We start from the raw sequence: 20678 nt of genomic DNA, 5'->3' as shown, positions 1-20678 counted from the left end.
CAGCGCTTTGCTGATCGCCGGCAATCTGCAAGGCAATGCAATAAGCCTGCAAAGCGCACCAGTGTGTATGGGCCCTAACAGCTGTACGGACTGTTTTTAGGGCTGGGGCCCACTAGCAGTCGCGTTTGGGACTCAGAAATCACTTGAAATTTCCTAATCATGAAGTACCACAATTTTAAGCCCAGTTCCCAGTGCGATCGCGATTTGCCCTAATGGTCTTCAATGAGATCGCTCCGGGATCGCAGCAAAAAAGTTGTAGGGATTGCAGCAAAAATTCTCCGCAACAGCAGCACTGCTGTGGGATTACCCCCATAGGTTCAACTGTTGCAGGACTCTTTCAATTGAAAAAGTGCTGCTAAAAACGCCGCTAGTGGGCCCCAGCCCATACACTTAAATTTGAGATGGGGATAAATGTATACATACCTGGGGCTTCTTCCAGCCCCCTTCAGGTCGATCGCTCCCTCTCAGTTTCCTGGGCTGCTTCGATCCCCCCAATTAGCCGTGGCTGGGAACGCTTTGCCCCTAACTACGGCGCAGAACAATCCTGGCTACGGGAGGGCGACAAGGGAGCGTGGCCGGACTGCACATGCACCGACTGAAGCTGACGGGCAGATTTATCGGGCCGCCTAGCGGAGATCGAGGCGGCCTGGAAGAATAGTGAGGGAGCGATCAGCCTGAAGGGGCTGGAGGAAGCCCCAGGAACTGTTGTATATTTTTTTTCTTCCCCATTTCAGGTACACAAAAAAAAAGAAAAGAAAGAAAAAAGATATAAATTTAAGCTGGCAAGTTTTGTCCCATGTGCTTTATACAGTAGCGGAAAGCACAACTGTGGAACCAACAATTATTCAGAGACATTTTAATGACAGAAGGAAAGAAAATATACAATACACACTCTGTGCCTGGAGGAGGTACGTTCATCAAATGCCATCCAAACACATATTTACATTGTAAATGAAAACCCTGGAGGTTTCCAGATGAGCCCTTTGAAGAGTTGTGCGTGGCTATAGTAAAGAGAACCCGAGGTGGGTTTGAAGAATATTATCTGCATACAGAGGCTGGATCTGCCTATACAGCCCAGCCTCTGTTGCTATCCCAAACCCCCCTAAGGTCCCCCTGCACTCTGCAATCCCTCCATAAATCACAGCCACGCTGCTGACACACAGCTTGTCAGAGCTGGCTGTGTTTATCTCTATAGTGTCAGTCTGCTGCTCTCCCCGCCTCCTGCAGAACTCCAGTCCCCGCCTGCATCCCTTCCCTCCCTGCTGATTGGAGGGAAGGGACAGGGGCAGGGACCGGAGCTATGCAGGAGGCGGTGGAGCAGCTGAGACTGACACTACAGATGTAAACACAGCCTCACAGCACGGCTGTGAATTATGAGGGATTGCAGAGTGCAGGGGGACCTTAGGCGGGTTTGGGATAGCAACAGAGGCTGGGCTGTATAGGCAGATCCAGCCTCTGTATGCAGATAATATTCTTCAAACCCACCTCGGGTTCTCTTTAAGGAGCTCTGCGTGTTTTTGTTGTTTTTATTTCTCTAACAAAATTCATGATTAACGTTATTAAACAAGGACACAACCTGTTTCCATAGCAGGGAGGATTGTGGCAGAAAGTTACATAAGTGATCACACATGTGACACACAAGAAAACACCGTCTGATCCCAAAAGCTGGAGAAGGTTCCTTTACAGCGGACCTGAACTCAGAACTTCCTCACTGCTCTAAAAGATACGCAGCAGCATAATAACCTTTCAATAAACACATATCTTTGTTACAGCTGATACAAAGCCTGCAATAAATCTGCAGTGCGTCTACTTCCTGCTTTTTACATCCTGTGTTTACAAGTTAGCTGCTCTGGCAAGACTCCTGAGCTGACAACCAAGAGATCAAATTACACTGGTGATTAGTCACAGATGAGGGGGAATTAGGCAGCCTAAACTCTCTAAATACATACAGGGTGCAATTCTCTCGGTTTCCCTTCTGTCCTGTGCAAGAGTTCAGGTACACTTTCAGTTGGTGTAGCTAAAAAACGTTTTCATAGTTAATAGAGACAGAACTACAAGTCATGTGACCCCCAGCAAACCTTTGATGGGGCCCCAATGGTGACCCTTACAGCTTGGGAGTCAGGCCCGGATTTACATCACAGGAGCCTAAAGGCACAGATGCCCTGGCACCTTAGACTCCGCCCTTCATGAACCTACAAACCCCCACCGAACAACACTGCAAGTATGCTGGCTGTCCCAGCTGTGACTCCTCCCTGACTAGTAGGGTACATAAGCAGCTACAGGTGACCCTTAGCATTAGATAGCTACCTAATGGTGCCCCAACTGAAGGGAGATCTTGTTACATAGTTACATAGTTATTTTGGTTGAAAAAAGACATACGTCCATCGAGTTCAACCAGTACAGTGAAATGCCGAGAGCCAAGTGACTAAACTCTCATTTAAGTTCTGCTCAGGACTCTGCAAAGGGAAGGAGGGAGGCGCTAGGTTAGGGGAGTAAGCTGCCCCTCCATCATCAGGCACCTGTAGACGCGTGCCTACAGTGCCTTATGGTAAATCCGGCCCTGCTGGGAGTCCATCTGGCAAGGGTCATAAAACAAGTGTGGACATCGTAATCTTCACTCCCATAACAAGTGTAGCCACAAAAAACCCTGATCTGAGGGATGGACCCCTATAATGGAGGGAGTGAAGTAGGAGTTGGAGACCCCTTACAGCTCTGGGCCCCTCTGCGGTTTCAGGTGTTTCTCCCCTGTAGTTACGCCCCTGATCTCAGATACAGAATATTTAAATCACACGTTTCTCCTGGCAGACCCAAAGCACTTCACGGCTGCAGCCACTTAGGGTGCCCTCCCAGGATTATTAGGGAGCCTTGCCCAAATACTCCTTACTGTTTTACGTACTGGCTTGAGCTGGGATTTGAGCCCCGGTCCAAGGCTCAAACCCTGCATCACAGCCAAAGAGTACACTATCCAGCCGACACAGATGCAGGTGAAAACAGTAACTGCACACACTCTTGTGAGGCGGCACACACTGTACATAGTGAAAGGACTATTGTCATAATTCCACACAATATTCTATTAAAGGGAACCTGAAGGAAGAGGGATATGGAGGCTGCCATCTTTCGCATAGCTGTGTGCAGCCGCCATTGACAGGAGCCTCATGCACAGGGCGCGCTCAGCCATGGCTGCTGTGCACAGCCGCGTGGAAGAGCAGAATAGACTGCGCATGCGCCAGGCTCCAACTCCTCCAGTCCTCTCATGGGTCCCAACGGGAGTCTCTGAAGGATCCCGCAGTATGCTCCAGGTGACGGGGGCGTGTTTACGGACGGATGCGCAGAAGACGCCAAACTATCTGCGGTTGGGGATCTTTCAGAGGCTGCCAGTGTGACCTGGGAGAAGACTAGAGCTGTGGCGAGGGACACATGTGACTTGTAGGGGCTGGAAGAAGCCCCAGGTAAGTAAAGATAGAGTTATTTTGTTGCCTCGCTTGTCCTTTAAGGTGTACAGGTAGTCCCCGGTTAACGAACAAGATAGGGACAGGCGTGAGGCATCCTGCGCAGTGCGCTTGTTCATGGACGAGGGCACAGGCGCAAACTTGCAGATGGTTCTGGATCACAGGTTTGTTTATGCTAAACTCAGAACTCGCTATATACGGTATAGTATAGTGTACAGCAGCAAAATGTCATTTTACCCATGGATGTGGATTCTGAGTCGAGGAGTCGGGAGCAATTTTGGGTACTCGGAGTCGGAGTTTTCATAAACTGAGGAGTTGGAGTTTAATCATTTTTGTACCGACTCCACAGCCCTGATTTTACCTAGTTTAAAAACATTTTTTTTTTTTTTTAAGTTCTCAAAAACTAAAAGGCCTTATTGAAAAAAGAATTGACATTCCCACAGAATCAAATATTGCATTTTTGCGCTGTTTGTATCGGCAGGTCATTCGTAAGTCAGGTGTTTTTAAGTTGAGGACTCCCTGAATTTGAAAATCTGTCCACTATTGGAACAGAGATATGTTTTTTTAGGACAGGAATAGATTCTTGCTTTTCTGCTGAGTAGTTATAAATCACAATGGTATAACATAATCTGAACATTACGCCCCCTCTTACAAATTCATAAAACAAATGTAAATTTTAAAATGGTACACATTCTCTTAAAGAGACACTGAAGCGGAAAAAAAAATTATGATATTATGATTTGTATGTGTAGCACAGCTAAGAAATAAAACATTAAGATCAGATACATCAGTGTAATTGTTTCCAGTACAGGAAGAGTTAAGAAACCCCAGTTGTTATCTATATGCAAAAAAGCCATTAATCTCTACAACTTTCAAAGTCTTGGAGAGGGCTGTCTTCTGACTTTTATTATCTCAACTGTAAGTGAACAGTTTTCTTTTTATCTGCCAGAGGAGAGGTCATTAGTTCACAGACTGCTCTGAAAGAATCATTTTGAATGCAGAATGTTGTGTAATCTGCACATATTATAGAATGATGCAATGTTAGAAAACACACTATATACCTGAAAATAAAAATATGAGAATATTTTCTTTGCTGCTAATCTTCTAGTAATTATTCATAGTACACAACCAATTCATCACATTTTTTTTCCCGCTTCAGTGTCTCTTTAAAAACGTACTTTAACTTCTTTTGTGAAAACAATTAAGAGAAACTGATTCTTATCAAGACTACATGTATTTACAGAAAATCTTCATCTCTTATCCTCTACATAGGTTATAATTACCTGATAATAGGACTTGATTTGTTTCACTAAAACCGACAGATTTTGTATCCTAAGCGAAGCATCGTTGTTGATCTTTTTGTAGATTCTTTGATTATCAGCTTTAGGATTTCTGCAAGGAAGATAAGGAACACATTAGCACCAAGGAAAAATCAAAACCAGTCAAAATATAATGTAAACTTTTTAAAGTGGTTCTTTATCCAAAAATGTAGCTTTGCATAGATCAGCTGAACACAGCACTGATTGTTACCCAGCTTTTATTCTGTCATGTCAGAACTTTTAAGCTCCAACACGATGTGCAGCTTGGGTGTACTGACTGATGGGGAAATGAAACTTTAGGAATAAAAACTTCAGCTGACATATTCCTTCTTTCACATAAGAAGCATTGCGAAAATAAAGCACCTCATTCTCTCAGAGGAGGTTCCAACCCTAGTTCACACCATCACATCAAGGCTGGACTACTGCAATGCCTCTATGCAGGTCTTCAATGAAAGGCTGTCGGATGGGTGTCACAGGGTTAAATACTCCACTGTCCTGACCTCTTCAGGTCACAGATGATGTCCCACGGCGGCGGCGAAAAAGCTCCCGGAACGGCGAGGATGTAAATATTTACCTTCCTGGCTCCAGTGCAGACGCAGTATCGGCTCTCCGCACGGAGATAGACAGAAATAGCCGATCGCTGTCGGTCCGCTCTACTGCGCAGGCGCACGTCTCCTGCGCCTGCGTAGTAGAGCGGACCTGACGGAGATCAGCTATTTCCGCCTATCTCCGTGCGGAGAACCGCAACAGCACCACCTGCTGGAGCCAGGAGAGGTAAATAAATGTAGCTTGTCAGGCTTGTCGAGCCAGGATTGCAGGAGACTTCGGGGGAGCCAGCGCTGGACTGCCTGCAGCTACAGGGGAGGAGGAAGCATCATTGGGACCCTGAGGCTTCCCCCTCCCGAGGTGAGTACCCCCCAGGGGAACTTTTTTTTGTTACAGAGTCTCTTTAAGACAGAGACTGTTGTGATGGGCTCTGTCAGTTTTAACTTAGGTACTCTTTAACATCAAAGTCTGTGAAAGTTTCTGCCCATATTATGATTTTGGACATTTAGAGGTAAGCCACCTACTTATTTTATGACTTTGCTGTCTCTTATGGCCCATACTCACGGACTACATTTGTCGCCGCGCGCGTGTTGCGGCGACAGGTCGCCCGTGAGTATGAGGCGCAACTCGGGCGCGCACCCCGAACCGTCGCTGCTTTCGCCAGGCGATTGGCGCGGTCAATCGCCCGGCGACAGATGCCGCCGCAACTGTTGCTAGTCCGCGTGAGTATGCGGACTAGCGACAGCAACCAGCAGGGAATACCCTGAGCTTCCGGCAGAGAGAGGAACATCAGCGACAGCTTCCTTCGCGTCAGTTGCCAGGTCCCTCCGCCATGTGTATGCGGAGGGACCTGGCGACGAGCGGTCGCCGGCCTGTCGCGCACACGCTCCCGTGTGCTAGCGACAGGCCAGAAATGTTGCCCGTGAGTATGGGCCATTAGGACTAGTTCACAATGCATCAGTTGTGTTGCAGAATAATTCTGCATGTGAATTCACTGCCCATACAATCCTATGGGCCTGTTCACAGTACTGCGCTGTAACGGATTGCGATATTCTAACTTGCTGCATGAAGGCGTTGTAATAAAGTCTATGGCCAATCTCCATTGCAGTTCACACCATTATAATGCATGCGTTATGCAACTAACCACTGTGACCCGAGCCTTACTGTTGTAGTTACAGTGCTGTAGAGGTGACCATACTCCCAAAACACACACCTTAGCCACCAGGTGGAAGTGGAGTTATTCCGCTTTATAAGGAAACCAAACACTGCTCATGGCTAAAACAAGTAACTGCTAGGGCAGTAATGGCTAACCTTGGCACTCCAGCTGTGGTGGAACTACAAGTCCCATGAGGCATTGCAATACTCTGTCAGCTCTAAGCATAACTCGGGGAGGCAGAGGCATGATGGGATTTGTAGTTTTGGCACAGCTGGAGTGCCAAGGTTAGCCATCACTGTGCCAGGGGGAGTGTGGTCTGTATATCTAATAGCCCAAAAGTCTGCGCAGTGATCGACCTGCACTGGCAGCCGATAATACGAGATTGTTCACATTCCTTGCATACATATGGCATTCTGAGGATAATACACCAGATGTGGTTCCCTCTGGTGTTCCTCATTTTTACGCATCTATGCAACGTGTCTGAATATTACTAGATGTTGAATAACCAATATAGAAGGCAACTGCTGGTGTGTCTCTCAAACACGACACAAGACAAGATGAGAGAGAAGGCAGGGCTGTGGAATCTGATTTGGAGTTGAGGAGTCGAAGCAACTTTGGGTACCTGGAGTCGGAGGTTTCATAAACGGAGTAGTCGGAGGATTTTTGTACCGACTGCACAGCCCTGAGAGAAGGTGGCTAAGCTATGTACACACGCTAGATTGAAATAAGTGTAATTGAATCATCGGACTCCAACTCAGATTCCTCAGCTCATGACACCAACTAGGACTCGAGGTACCCCCCTCCCCTCCCCCAACAATGCTCCAACTGACTCCACAACCCTAGGAATGAGTACATCAAGCAGGTTGAATCGGTATTCTTGGCCAATACAGGTCATTCATCTGTGTCATATGCCATTGATTCCATGTGTATTCTGCACAGATTATCTTATGACTGATCATTGGTTGGTCGTTACCAACTACTTTTATCTGGTATGTGGATGAAGCTTTAGAGAATATACTTAGCAGCCGTGAATGTTATCAAGAAAACTGCTCACCTGATTGCATGTTTGGGTCACTCATGAGTGCCATATTGCAAGAAGAGCTTTATCGTGGCACGAAACTTAAAATTACATTTTTGTTCTAAAACACATAAAAAATTTATATGAAAAAATATAGAACTGGTCTAATGAAGGCATATTTACTCTTCACTTAAAGGATTACTGTAGGGAGAAAAGGGGAAAGAGTTGAACTTCCCTCGGGTCCCCTGCAGACATCCTGTGCCTGCACAGCCACTCGCTGATGCTCCGGGCCTCACTGCCGGTTACTTCCAGAATTTGGGACTTTAAAGTCCCAAAACCACTGCGCCTTACTGCGTCTGCACGGCCTTCTCTTCACTCCCGCTGACGTCCCCAGGAGTGTACTGTGCAGAACGTACTGCGCCTACTTGGTACACTCCGGTGATGTCAGTGGGATCGAGGAGAAGGCTGCGCAGGTGCAGTGGCAGATTTCGGAAGTGAACCAGCGGCGGGGCCCAGGAGCATCTGTGGGGGATTATTAGCAGCCCCAGGTAAGTTCAACTCTTTTTCCATTTGCCCCCTACAGTAATCATTTAAGCTAATTGATATCAATGCTGGCTGCATGACAAATTAACTGACTGACTTTTTACTTAATACTTAGCAAATAAAGGAGAGAAAGTTCTCTCCCCCCCCCCCCCCCCAAACAAGACGTCACAGGACGACGCGGCTTCCGGCCGCCCAATGCCGCCTGCCTTCCATGTGCACCAGCCCTACTAAACTCTCACACCCGCTAAGTAAATCAGGACTATGGGCAGAATGTGTACAGAGCTAAATGGTCCCTGTGCTGAAGCAGACTAAACACAGACTCCAGTGTCTCTCTGTTTTTACTACTGCAGTTCTCCTGGCTTAAATAATGCTTTCCATCACCCCCCTCCTCCCCCCATTCCCCTGCTGCAAGAAGCTGACACAGGGCAGAATCATCTACCCAAAATAAAGAAACATGGATCTCAAGTTGTAAAAGTGATTGAAAAAATGATCATTATTACACATTTATATAGCACTGACAGCAGCGCAATACGGTGCACACTATCATGTCACTAAAGCTAAACATATATAGGTTGGATATGGCAAATCGATCCAAGGGCGGACACACTGCACTGGGTCTCTCTGTCTTCCATTGTATCAAATCCTGCCTCTACTGTTTGTAGCTCTTCCTCTACTTCCTGCGCAATCTACAAACAGTAGAGAGCAAATCCAATACAAAGAAAGACATGAAGACACAATGCATTGTGTCTGGCCCTGGATCAGGTAAGATGCTGTTCCACCGCCTTCGCTGCCTGTACTGTGATATGGGGGAAGAAGGGAGGATGTCCTCTAGTCCACCAGGTAACATACAATGGGAGAGGGAGGGAGGCTGCTAGATACCAGGGAACACACTATGGGAGAGGGAGGGTGGCCGCTAGATACAAGGGAACATACTAGGGAGTAGAATGGGGACCACTAGACACCAGGTATGCTGTATGTTATAGTCTACTTCTACTATAGTCTAATGCCAAGTTGGGGGGAAATCATTAACTTATCAGCTTTTTTTGATATTCCCACTCCTCCCTGAGCATGACGTGGAAATGAGCCCCCTGTAAGATGAAAAGATTTCAGAACCCCCCCCCCCCCCAATATATTGTATGGGCCTGTAACATTCGGCTGGCAATGTCCCACATCGGGTGACTAAGCCATTCTGGAAATGCCAACCTGCTTATGATACAAGCCATTCTTCCCTCCTACAGACCTATTAAAAAAGTATTGGAAGTCCAATTCGCTTGTATATCCAATGCTACAGTATAATATTCTAGCAAGACTAACAATTAGAATAAGCACATTAATAAAGGTAATAATGGTGTATGCTTTCACCTGACCACAGCCGACCTCTGTGCCTGTGACCACATGAAGGAGAGTGCTGATCAGCTCAGCCTCTGCATGTTTAACTGCTAGGAATGCTCCAAGTCAGATTAGCGGAAGACTAATCCAACCCTATCATTTTCTCTTTGAAACCTATTCGCCTTTGCTACTCTTCCAGGCTCTGTGTATAAGCTCCTTCATTACCTTATGTCAGACAAATCACTTTTAAATTACGTGGTCAGGAGGAGCCCCAGCTTCCTGAACAAAGATTCTCAGAGCTGCAATCTTCTCAGGCAGCATGAATACATTGTCGCCTGAATCGCCTGGCAGACAGAGAATCCTGTGACCTGAACTCAGGAGAGAATGAAAACAGAGAAATCCACCCTGTGTGTGTTTAGAGAGAACAGCCTGTAATTCTCCCTTCTCGGCAAGTAATAAGCCAGTGTAATCTGATTTGTCAACTGTCTGCCTAGTTGTGAGACAATATGTAAATACAGGAGGTTAACCCTTTCTGTGCTCCCAGGATACCAGGAAGTAACCACTCTGCAGCATCTCTGTAGGAGCTCTATAAGCTGTAACAAGGAAAGGTTTTTCTTTAAGGCTGGTTTTACACCCATTTTTTGTGTTGCTTTGGGATGTGTTGTCCCAGCTGCACAAACATATCACCCTGCGGCAGAGTGCACTGACAAGGTTATATGCATAGTGCCGTCCCCTGTGCTCAGTGACCTACTCCCTGTTGGGCAGGACACACTCCGTTGTTTACACAGCACATGTTGCCCATAGACTTGCATTACCCCAAGCACCATGCGCTAAGCACAGTGCTTGCAGTAATGCGCTGTTGTCCTTGCGTCGGTTCAGATACTTCTGGCGCACCACAAGGGGCTGTAATAAGTGTGAAAGTCTCCATAGACTTTTATTGCGTTTGCGGCCCCTTGCGGCAAAATCGTGTAACACAATGCAGTGTAGAAGGCTATCACGCTGCTGCTCATCTTTTAGAGCAAAGCTGAAGTTCTGAGTTCAGGTCCACTTTAAAAATGGTCTGCACATGGTGTACACTAGGACTGCCATAACTGCACTCTGATGGTCTGAAATCTCTCTGCAAACCTCCACTGCTGCTGTGTGAGTCAGAAAACTCACCTATCTGTGATATGCTATCAATACATCAAGTCTGATCAGTGATGTGACCACAGACAGGAAGACCAGGCCAGATGCATAGATAACAGATGTGTAAGCTACTCTGGGGCTGATTCACAAAGCTTTACTCATGAATTCTCTTACCTTACTTATTTTCCACCTTACCTGTAAGGCGAGCTAATGCATGAGATAAACAGATAAGGGACCTGGTGCAGTAAACTATGGTAAGGTTGCCATGTTGATTACAGAATAAAGATGGCAGCATGTTCCTCACACTTCATGTTCATTTTAAGTCAGTTGAGGAGAGATAAAACATGAGTAAAAGGATACATGAGGCAAATAAAATAAAATCTGATTTACTTACCTGGGGCTTCCTCCAGCCCCTAGAAGCCTATGTGTTCCTCATGGCAGCTCTGCTCTCATCCAGTCTCCTGCGGTCCCCCTCAGTATCGGCCGCCGGCTTCTGCACTTGTGCGATCCCCTAACTGGTAGTGTTCCACACAGGCGCAGCATTCCTGCGCCTGCACAGAACGCTGCCAGCCAAGGAAGTACAACTGCAAGTGGCATGGCCACACGCTTACACATGCGCAGAAGCTGCAAACCTGGCCAGCCGCTGCTACAGAGGGGACCCCAGGAGACTGCCTGAGAGCAGAACTGCCTCAAGGGACACATAGGCCTATAGGGTCTGGAGGAAGCCCCAGCTAAGTAAATCGGATTTTATTTGACTCATGTATCCTTAAGTTAGTTAAGGGCCCCGATTCACCAAAATGGGGTAAGGTTGCCGTGTGCAGGGAGCACCGCCCGTTCACCTAAAAGCTCCATGCGGATACCACTCTGTCACATGAAGCCACAAACGATAATTCCTCCCAGCTCACAGTACAGAAAGCACTGGAAGGAGTCTTCTTACAAGGTGACAGAGCTGTACACAGAAGGCATCCTACTGCTTACAATCAGTGTAACAGTCACAGAGAAGCAAACAGAACTATTTCTCTATTTGCTTAACCTTATCTTCTGGACTCCTTAAAGTGAACCTGAACTAGCCGAGGAATAAAAAGCTAGATACTTCCCTAGGTAGAGGGAAGCATCTGGATAGTTCAGAGGCTTGCCATGTCCCCCTTGCCCCTCCTCTGGCTCCTTTCCACACTACAGACTTCCATAAATCCAATAAACAATATTCTTGGATTCTTGGGGAGATCTGTTTACACCCCCCCCCCCCCCCCTCAACACACACACACTTTCCCCAAGCTACCAGGTGGTATTTTCATCTGTGCTTAGAGCAGTTTTTCCTTTCCTTTTAATGAGCACCAACTGCATCACTAATAAGCATTGCGGTAAATATTCTCATTACTACACTATTTTTCCCTTTTAATTATTGATAAACATGTGGAATGTTTTGCAACAAAGATCAGGGTGTCGTGCTGAAAGATCCAGCTCACAGCAACAGACAGGAGTATGTGATCTATAAAAAGGGAGTGTATATTCAAATCTAAAGTTTTCTACCCAAACAGGATTGTGGCTGCATCAGGGAAAACCCTGCTGGTCCTCAGAGGGGTGTGAAGCCCAGGGCCACAAAGTTTCTATTCACAGGGAAGGTAGGGAGTGTCTAGGCCTGTGCCTGACAGCATGGGGTGTCGTCTGGCTGTGTTCTGCGTTTAGACAGAGCAGCTAATCAAAGGGACAACAAGCCGGTAGAGGTATTAAGTCACCAACCATAACCGTGTGACAGGAGGAAGCAGACAAACGGAATGTCAGATCAAAGAGTAGCTGCTGCCAACAATGCTCTGCCAGAGAAAAGGAAGATTAATTGCAATGTGATTACACACATCATATCCAGCTACGCTTACCTAAAAATACTGCGAAAGGGGAAAGAAATGAGGAAAAACATTCAAATGCTCTGCTAGTCCCAAACACTGGAAGTAGGAGTGCTGGTAAAGATCGGGAAGACGTTAGGATATACTGTATGGACAATGTAGCTACAAGCCAAAGGCCCTAATGTGACCTCTGGAGCCTGGCCCTAAAACTCCAGTCATGCCAATCTTGGACCTGCACTGCCCCAACACACCCATAACTCCCAACTGTCCCTTTTTCAGATGGACAGTTCCTCTTTGGGAACTTAATCCCTCTTTCTCCCTCATTTATCTCACTTTCAGGACGAATGTAGAGATCTATGTGTATAGAAGTATCATTCTACCAAAAAATGTGGGATAAAACGCTCTCTTTTTTAAAAAATATGTTTTCCTACTTTTTATTACCCATACAGTTATCATATTTGTGAATTTGTAGACAGACAATATTACTTGTGCACAAAAGCAAAGTACAGTTTATCTGCTCTGAAAGCGGTCATTGCATTTTTGTGCATAGGTGCTGTATTTATAGATCAAAATCTATCTAGTGATCAACTCATCTCAGTACAGCTCCGTTTCAGCAGTTTGCTAAGGTTTACTAAATGTATCTGACAAAGGAATGTAAACAAAAGACAATGTTATCACCTAATCGGAAGTATGAGCATTAACGACTGCCACAGCGGATTGGATCTTTAAAGGGAACCTTAACCTCCCTAGCGGTCTATTAAAAACCGCCAGAGGCAGCGCTGCCGGTTTTTTTTTTTTTTTTTTTTTTTTTTAAATCATGTAGCGAGCCTAGGGCTCGCTACATGATAGCTGCTGCTCAGCGGCATCCCCCCACCCCCTCCGATCGCCTCCGGCGATAGGGGATCAGGAAATCCCATTCAAAGAACGGGATTTCCTGGAGGGCTTCCCCCGTCGCCATAGCGACGGGGCGGGATGACGTCATCGACGTCTAAGGGAGTCCCGATCCACCCCTTGGCGCTGCCTGGCGCTGATAGGCCAGGCAGCGCAGGGGTCTAGGGGGGGCTCTGCGGCGGTGCGGATATCGGCAAATCGGCGCGGCGGCGATCGGTGTGCTGACGCAGCTAGCAAAGTGCTAGCTGCGTCCAGCAAAAAAAAAAATAAAAAAAAATTACGCAAATCGGCCCAGCAGGGCCTGAGAAAAACTCCTGCGCAGCTTACCCCGAACTACATTCGGGGTTACCGCCAGGAAGGTTAAAGAGAATCTGAAGCCAGATTAAAAATGGCTTTTTAGCTTATATTCAGCAGGGGCATATTTGCCCCTGCTAAACCGCCGCTATCCCGCGGCATAACGAGGGGTCTTTACCCCCAAATCCCCTCCGTGGTGCCCGGGAGTGCTTCCGTGTGAGGCAGGGCTATGAGCTGCAGCCCTGCCTCACAGGCGTCTGTCAGCCACGGATCTCCGCCTCTCCCCCGCCCCTCTCAGTCTTCCTTCACTGAGAGGGGCGGGGGAGAGGCGAAGATACGCGCTGAGAGACGCGTGTGAGGCAGAGCTGCAGCTCATAGCCCTGCCTCACATGGAAGACTAGAGGGCAGCAAAATCCACGACCAAGGAAGTTGTGGATTTTGCTGGGGGATTTGGGGGGTACAGACCCCTCGTTATGCCGCTGGATAGCAGCGGTTTAGCAGGGGCAAACATGCCCCTGCTGAATATAAGCTAAAAAGCCAATTTTAATCTGGCTTCAGATTCTCTTTAAATGAGAGGGATATGGATGTTTGTCAGTCCTGCTAATTTATTTGCTGCAGTAGTATCTGGCTCACGCCTGAAACAAGCATGCAGCTAATCCAGTCTGACTTCAGTCAGAGCACCTGATCTACATGCTTATTGAGGGGCTGTGGCTAAAAGTATTAGAGATACAGGATCAGCAGGAGAGTCAGGCAACTGGTATTATTTTAAAAGGAAAAATCCATATGCTTCTCAGTTAAGGTTCCCTTTAAGATCCCCAACAACTCTGAGCAAACTAGAACCGCGATCGCTTGACTTCCCACTTAATAGGCTGCCACTGAGCAGAGGCAACAAAACATTAAATCTACTTCGTAAATGTTTAAATATAAAATAAAACCATGAGATAGCAAAAACAGTCATTTTTAAGAGTAGGAGAATAAATACAATTTTTATCTCAGTTTATTTTCACCTCATGTTCACCTTTAACCCCCTTGGCGGTATGAAAAATACCGCCAGGGGGCAGCGCAGCAGTTTTTTTTTTATTATTTTTTTTTAAAATCATGTAGCGAGCCGAGGGCTCGCTACATGATAGCCGCTGCTCAGCGGCATCCCCCCAGCCCCGCCGATCGCCTCCGGCGATAGGCGATCAGGAAATCCCGTTCAAAGAACGGGATTTCCTGGAGGGCTTCCCCCGTCGCCATGGCGACGGGGCGGAATGACGTCACCGACGTCATTGGGAGACCCGATCCACCCCTCGGCGCTGCCTGGCACTGATTGGCCAGGCAGCGCTCGGGGTCTGGGGGGGGGCCGCGCACCGGATAGCGGCGATCGGGGTGCTGGCGCAGCTAGCAAAGTGCTAGCTGCGTCCAGCAAAAAAAAATTAAGTAAATCGGCCCAGCAGGGCCTGAGCGGCACCCTCCGGCGGCTTACCCCGTGTCACACACGGGGTTACCGCTAAGGAGGTTAAGCAGACCAGAAGTCAGAATTTCCTCTCGGCTTTAAAAGAAACGCAACAGCATAATAATCTTTACAGAAAAACATGTTTGCTTCAGCTAATACATATCCTGCAATAAATATTCAGTGTGTCTACTTCCTGCTTTCATGGAAGCAGACATATTAACATCCTGTGCTTTCAAATTAGCTTATATACCTTACCTGCTGTGGCAGTCAGGTGACACAGGGGAGACTTTAAAGTCTCCCCTGTGAAGGTGAATTACACAGGCTAAACTCTCCAAATACATACAGGGTGCATTTCTCGATGCGGTCCTGCTGTCCTGTGCAAGAGTTCAGGTTCACGTTAACCTTTGAAGGACCACGGTCTTGACCCCCCCCCCCCCCTAGTGACCAGGCTATTTTTTACAATTAAGGCCACTGCAGCTTTAAGGGCTAGTTGCAGGGCCGTATAACTTAGCACACAATTCCACCCCCTCCCCTTTTTCTGCCCACCAACAGAGCTTTCTGTTGGTGGGCTAGGATCGCTCCCACAAGGTTTACTTTTTTTAATAAATATTTATTTTATTTTTATAATAAATTCCCCCCCCCCCCTTTTTATCCCTCCTTCCCCCCGCCAGCCAATCAGTGCGATCGGCAGCTGCCATAGGCTTCAGCCTATGACAGCAGATCGCTTCCCTGCCGCCCAGGGGGACAGTGCTGTCGTAGAGCGCAACGCTGTACAGAGTAAATAGACAGCGGATTAGCCATCTAACATTCTCCTAGCAGCGATTGCCACTGGGAGACTGTCATTTGATGTGCATCGGCGCACGCGATCTCCTGCAAAACCCCGCCCCAGGACTTCACGTCCTGGGGCTGCCATAGCATTCACGCCAATTGGCGTTACGTGGACAGCAAGAGGTTAAGAGGTTTATCAATAGTTTTGTATTATGAATCCGCAGTAAATGAAGCGCTTTGCTGCACCTCCTCCTCCATTGCAAGGCCGATGTCACAAAGATCGGCGCCATGTACGGGGTGGTTTATCATAACGCGTGATCTACCAAGCAGTCAGTCCATGCAAGCGTCTAGCAACCTTATATATTAACATGAGAGGCAGAAGCTCAGCTGGCCAGCGACCCATCACAAGGACAATACTTCATTTGGCGGCTGGATGCGTCCATCAGATCGTCTACCATCCAGAGGTGCACAGAACAAGGCCAACAAAAGCATTGCTGTGTACAGGAGATAGGCTTGATGTGGAAGACATGAACGCCAATATGCTGCTTAGACTTGCTGAGCAGATGGCAGACTGACATCGGGCCTTCCTCCCCTGAAATTTCCTCTAAATATTGGAGTCAGTCAGATAATGAAGCAGATTACAGACCTTGCTGTGTAGCCAAGCGTGAGCAAATACACAGCGAAAACACAAGATATCTCTGTAACAGCAATGTACAAAGCAGGCAGATACGGAGGCTGAGATTGTACTGTATGTAACCGCATAAATCTATCAAACACATCTCTACCGTTCATTGAGCCCATTCTTATAATGAGGTCTTGTAGCAGAACATAATGTTAATGTTCCTTTTCTGATTTCCCAGAACCCTCTTGCTTTATCAGGAACTACTATTGCCGTAGAAGAGGGGATAGTCAGCCACAAAATCCAATTCCATTTACTTACTGCTCTGTGTTTAATATGCAGCCTGCAACCTCACCCTGCATTGTAAGCACTGCAATCTATTCAGAAATGTTTCTGCTGTAATAGATATTATCTCAGTCAGCCTGGCTCTATTCAGTACATTGCTGACAAGATGGAAGCTTGTCATGTCCACTCCCACATTCCTGCTCCTCACTGATTGGCTGAGGGGGTTCAGTGTGCTGCTGAAATACAATCTATGCTGTGTTCTCATGTGTTTACAAAGCAAGATAGCTATGACAGTGCAGTTTCTAGGAGGGAAAAAAGTAATTTAGGAAATGACATCCGGATTGGCTTCAGTCAGAGGGCATCAAGATGGCAAATGCCAGGAAAATAATTCTCTTTATTTACTATATAAAATTCACTGAAATCTAAATGTGGGCAGTACAATACGTGTGTTAAGTAAGTAGAACAAGTCTTTATCTTCTTACATATGTGTTTTTTTCCCTGGGATAGTATGGCTGACCCTGCTGCTTTAATAGAATATTTGTAATTTACTCATATACTACTGTCAATTTATCTTTACTTCTCCTCACACTAAGCACCCATAACTATGCCTAACACTAACTACCCTTTTACCAACACCTAACACTAACCTCCATTCTACCTACGCCGTATACTAACCTCTCTTCTACCTACACCGTACACTAACCTACCTTCTACCTACACCGTACACTAACCTACCTTCTACCTACGCCGTACACTAACCTCCCTTCTACCTACACGTACACTAACATACCTTCTACCTACACCGTACACTTCCCTACCTTCTACCTACACCGTACACTAACCTCCCTTCTACCTACACGTACACTAACATACCTTCTACCTACACGTACACTAACATACCTTCTACCTACACCTACACTTACCTACCTTCTACCTACACCGTACACTAACCTCCCTTCTACCTACACGTACACTAACATACCTTCTACCTACACATACACTAACATACCTTCTACCTACACCTACACTTACCTACCTTCTACCTACACCGTACACTAACCTCCCTTCTACCTACACGTACACTAACATACCTTCTACCTACACGTACACTAACATACCTTCTACCTACACCTACACTTACCTACCTTCTACCTACACCGTACACTAACCTCCCTTCTACCTACACGTACACTAACATACCTTCTACCTACACCTAACACTAACCTACCTTCTACCTACACCGTACACTAACCTACCTTCTACCTACACCGTACACTAACCTCCCTTCTACCTACACGTACACTAACATACCTTCTACCTACACCTAACACTAACCTACCTTCTACCTACACCGTACACTAACCTACCTTCTACCTACACCCTGTGCTTAAAAACAAGGAGAGAATCGAGAGCCCAATATGGTGCAGTATTGTCAGGTAAAATGAAGAGTTCAATACAATTTTATGTATATATATATATATATACTCACAAACACGGGTTACCAATAGGCAACCACTTTAAATGCAGGTGGGGGGCATTAGGACCTGACCCCACTCAGGTTAAGAAGTCGCTCTCTGTAGATAGTAGATGGGGATGCACCCCTCCACCCAGGGTGGACTAGAAGATCAGCAAAAACTCGGTATACAGAGGTGCCAGAGTAGAGTAAAACGTTTTAAAAAACGCTTAAAAGGAGAGGGGGATGTTAAGGTGGACTCACCTCCCTCTTACAGAAAAAGAAAACTCACTTGAGTCTCAATAAAATAGAATTGTCAAGTAATTTATTTAACTCCACAAATGCAATGCGTTTCGCGGGCGTGACCCCGCTTCCTCAGGCAAAAATGGGAGCACAACTGGAATAAAAACAAAATATACACAAAATAACTACCCACAGAATTGCAACAATTGGTGCAGCAGATAATTGGTAGAGAACACATAAAATAATTGCTACATAAAGCATTGCAAAAAAAAAAAAAAAAAAAAAAATACATTTTCTATGTGGGCGGAAAATGTTTTTTTTTTTTTTTTGCAATGCTTTATGTAGCAATTATTTTATGTGTTCTCTACCAATTATCTGCTGCGCCAATTGTTGCAATTCTGTGGGTAGTTATTTTGTGTAGATTTTGTTTTTATTCCAGTTGTGCTCCCATTTTTGCCTGAGGAAGCGGGGTCACGCCCGCGAAACGCGTTGCATTTGTGGAGTTAAATAAATTACTTGACAATTCTATTTTATTGAGACTCAAGTGAGTTTTCTTTTTCTGTAAGAGGGAGGTGAGTCCACCTTAACATCCCCCTCTCCTTTTAAGCGTTTTTTAAAACGTTTTACTCTACTCTGGCACCTCTGTATACCAAGTTTTTGCTGATCTACCTACACCGTACACTAACCTCCATTCTACCTACACCTTACACTAACCTCTTCTACCTACACCTAACAATAACCTCCCTTCTACCTACACCGTACACTAACCTCTCTTCTACCTACACCGTACACTAACCTACCTTCTACCTACACCGTACACTACCCTACCTTTTACCTACACCTAACAATAACCTCCCTTCTACCTACACCGTACACTAACCTCTCTTCTACCTACACCGTACACTAACCTACCTTCTACCTACACCGTACACTACCCTACCTTTTACCTACACCTAACACTAACCTCCCTTCTACCTACACGTACACTAACGTCCCTCCTACCTTCACCTAACTCAAACTTCCCTTCTACCTACACCGTACACTAACATCCCTTCTACCTACACCGTACACAAACCTACCTTCTACCTACACCTAACGCTAACCTCCATTCTACCTACGCCGTATACTAACCTCTCTTCTACCTACACCGTACACTAACCTACCTTCTACCTACACTGTACACTAACCTACCTTTTACAAACACCTAACACTAACCTCCATTCTACCTACGCCGTATACTAACCTCTCTTCTACCTACACCTAACACAAACTGCCCTTCTACCTACACCGTACACTAACCTCTCTTCTACCTACACCTAACACTAACCTCCTATGTACCTACACATAAAACTAACCTCCCCCCCCACCACACCTACACCGTACACTATCCTCTCCTATACCTACACCTAACACTAACCTCCCTTCTACCTACACCCAACATTGACCGCCTATGTACCTACACTTAAAACTAACCTCCACCCCGCCACGCCTACACCGAACACTAGCCTCCCCTGTACCTACACCGTACGCTAACCTCCCCCCTTCCTAAGCCTAACACTAACCTCCCCCCCCCCCCCACCTGCACAGAACACTAATCTCCCTTTTATCTACACCTAACACTAACCTCCCCCTACCTACACCTAACACTAACCTCCCATCTACATACTCAGGGGCCCCCTGGATGGGGACATTTGCATGCCTTCATTGCCAACATTGTAACAGCATCATCAAGAGACCTAATGTACAACATCCACAATCTGGCACACCCATACACTAAAGGATTAGGCAACCTGCGATTCAAGTTTCCATGCGGGATGGCACATGTAGATCAGACCTCCAGGGTAGTGAAAGACTCAATGAACATTAAAGCAATATGAAAAAACAGCAACATAGGTACAGGAGGAGAAAAAGTAAAACAAAAAAAAAAAAACTGTCCTCTATCCAGACACTTCAAGAAATTTGGCCACCATGCTAGCCAGATGAGATGGCAGGTGCAAGAATGGAGAAATGAGAGGAGAGCCCTATTTCGGAGGAAAACCTGGACAGACTGGGGACAGAGGTGCTGTCGGCCTAAATAAAGCATCAGATGTCTCATGAGGTGTATGTGCAGCTCTTGTGCATTATGGGTTAACAAACCACTAAGCTTGAGCCCGCCCACCTGAGTTCAGGATAGGTGTGTGATTGCTAATGTCTATATCTGTGTGCACTGGACTCCAGAAGACTGAGCACTCAACCAAGGGCAGTCCAGCCGAATCGTTGTGCTGCTTTTGTTGCTATGTAACGGCATGTAATGATCCAAATACATTTGGAAATTCTCCAAAAACCGGTTGAGTTCGGTTGGATTTCTTGGCTCTACATTGT

The 20678-nt window shown here is 46.4% G+C and overlaps 1 protein-coding gene across 8 annotated transcripts in view; it reads right to left on the bottom strand.

Moving 5' to 3' along the window:
* Nucleotides 1–20678, bottom strand: part of CCDC88A (coiled-coil domain containing 88A) — a 270112-nt gene that overhangs the window by 157922 nt on the left and 91512 nt on the right. For all 8 annotated transcript variants that reach the window (XM_068232537.1, XM_068232539.1, XM_068232538.1 and 5 more), the window contains one exon: nt 4733–4841. In XM_068232537.1, the coding sequence (XP_068088638.1) occupies nt 4733–4841 (109 nt within the window). The remainder of the gene's footprint in view (nt 1–4732; nt 4842–20678) is intronic.

Source organism: Hyperolius riggenbachi, chromosome 4 (genome assembly GCF_040937935.1).
Source record: "Hyperolius riggenbachi isolate aHypRig1 chromosome 4, aHypRig1.pri, whole genome shotgun sequence".
NCBI classification, from domain to species: domain Eukaryota; kingdom Metazoa; phylum Chordata; class Amphibia; order Anura; family Hyperoliidae; genus Hyperolius; species Hyperolius riggenbachi.
This window is presented reverse-complemented; position numbering and strand designations above follow the sequence as displayed.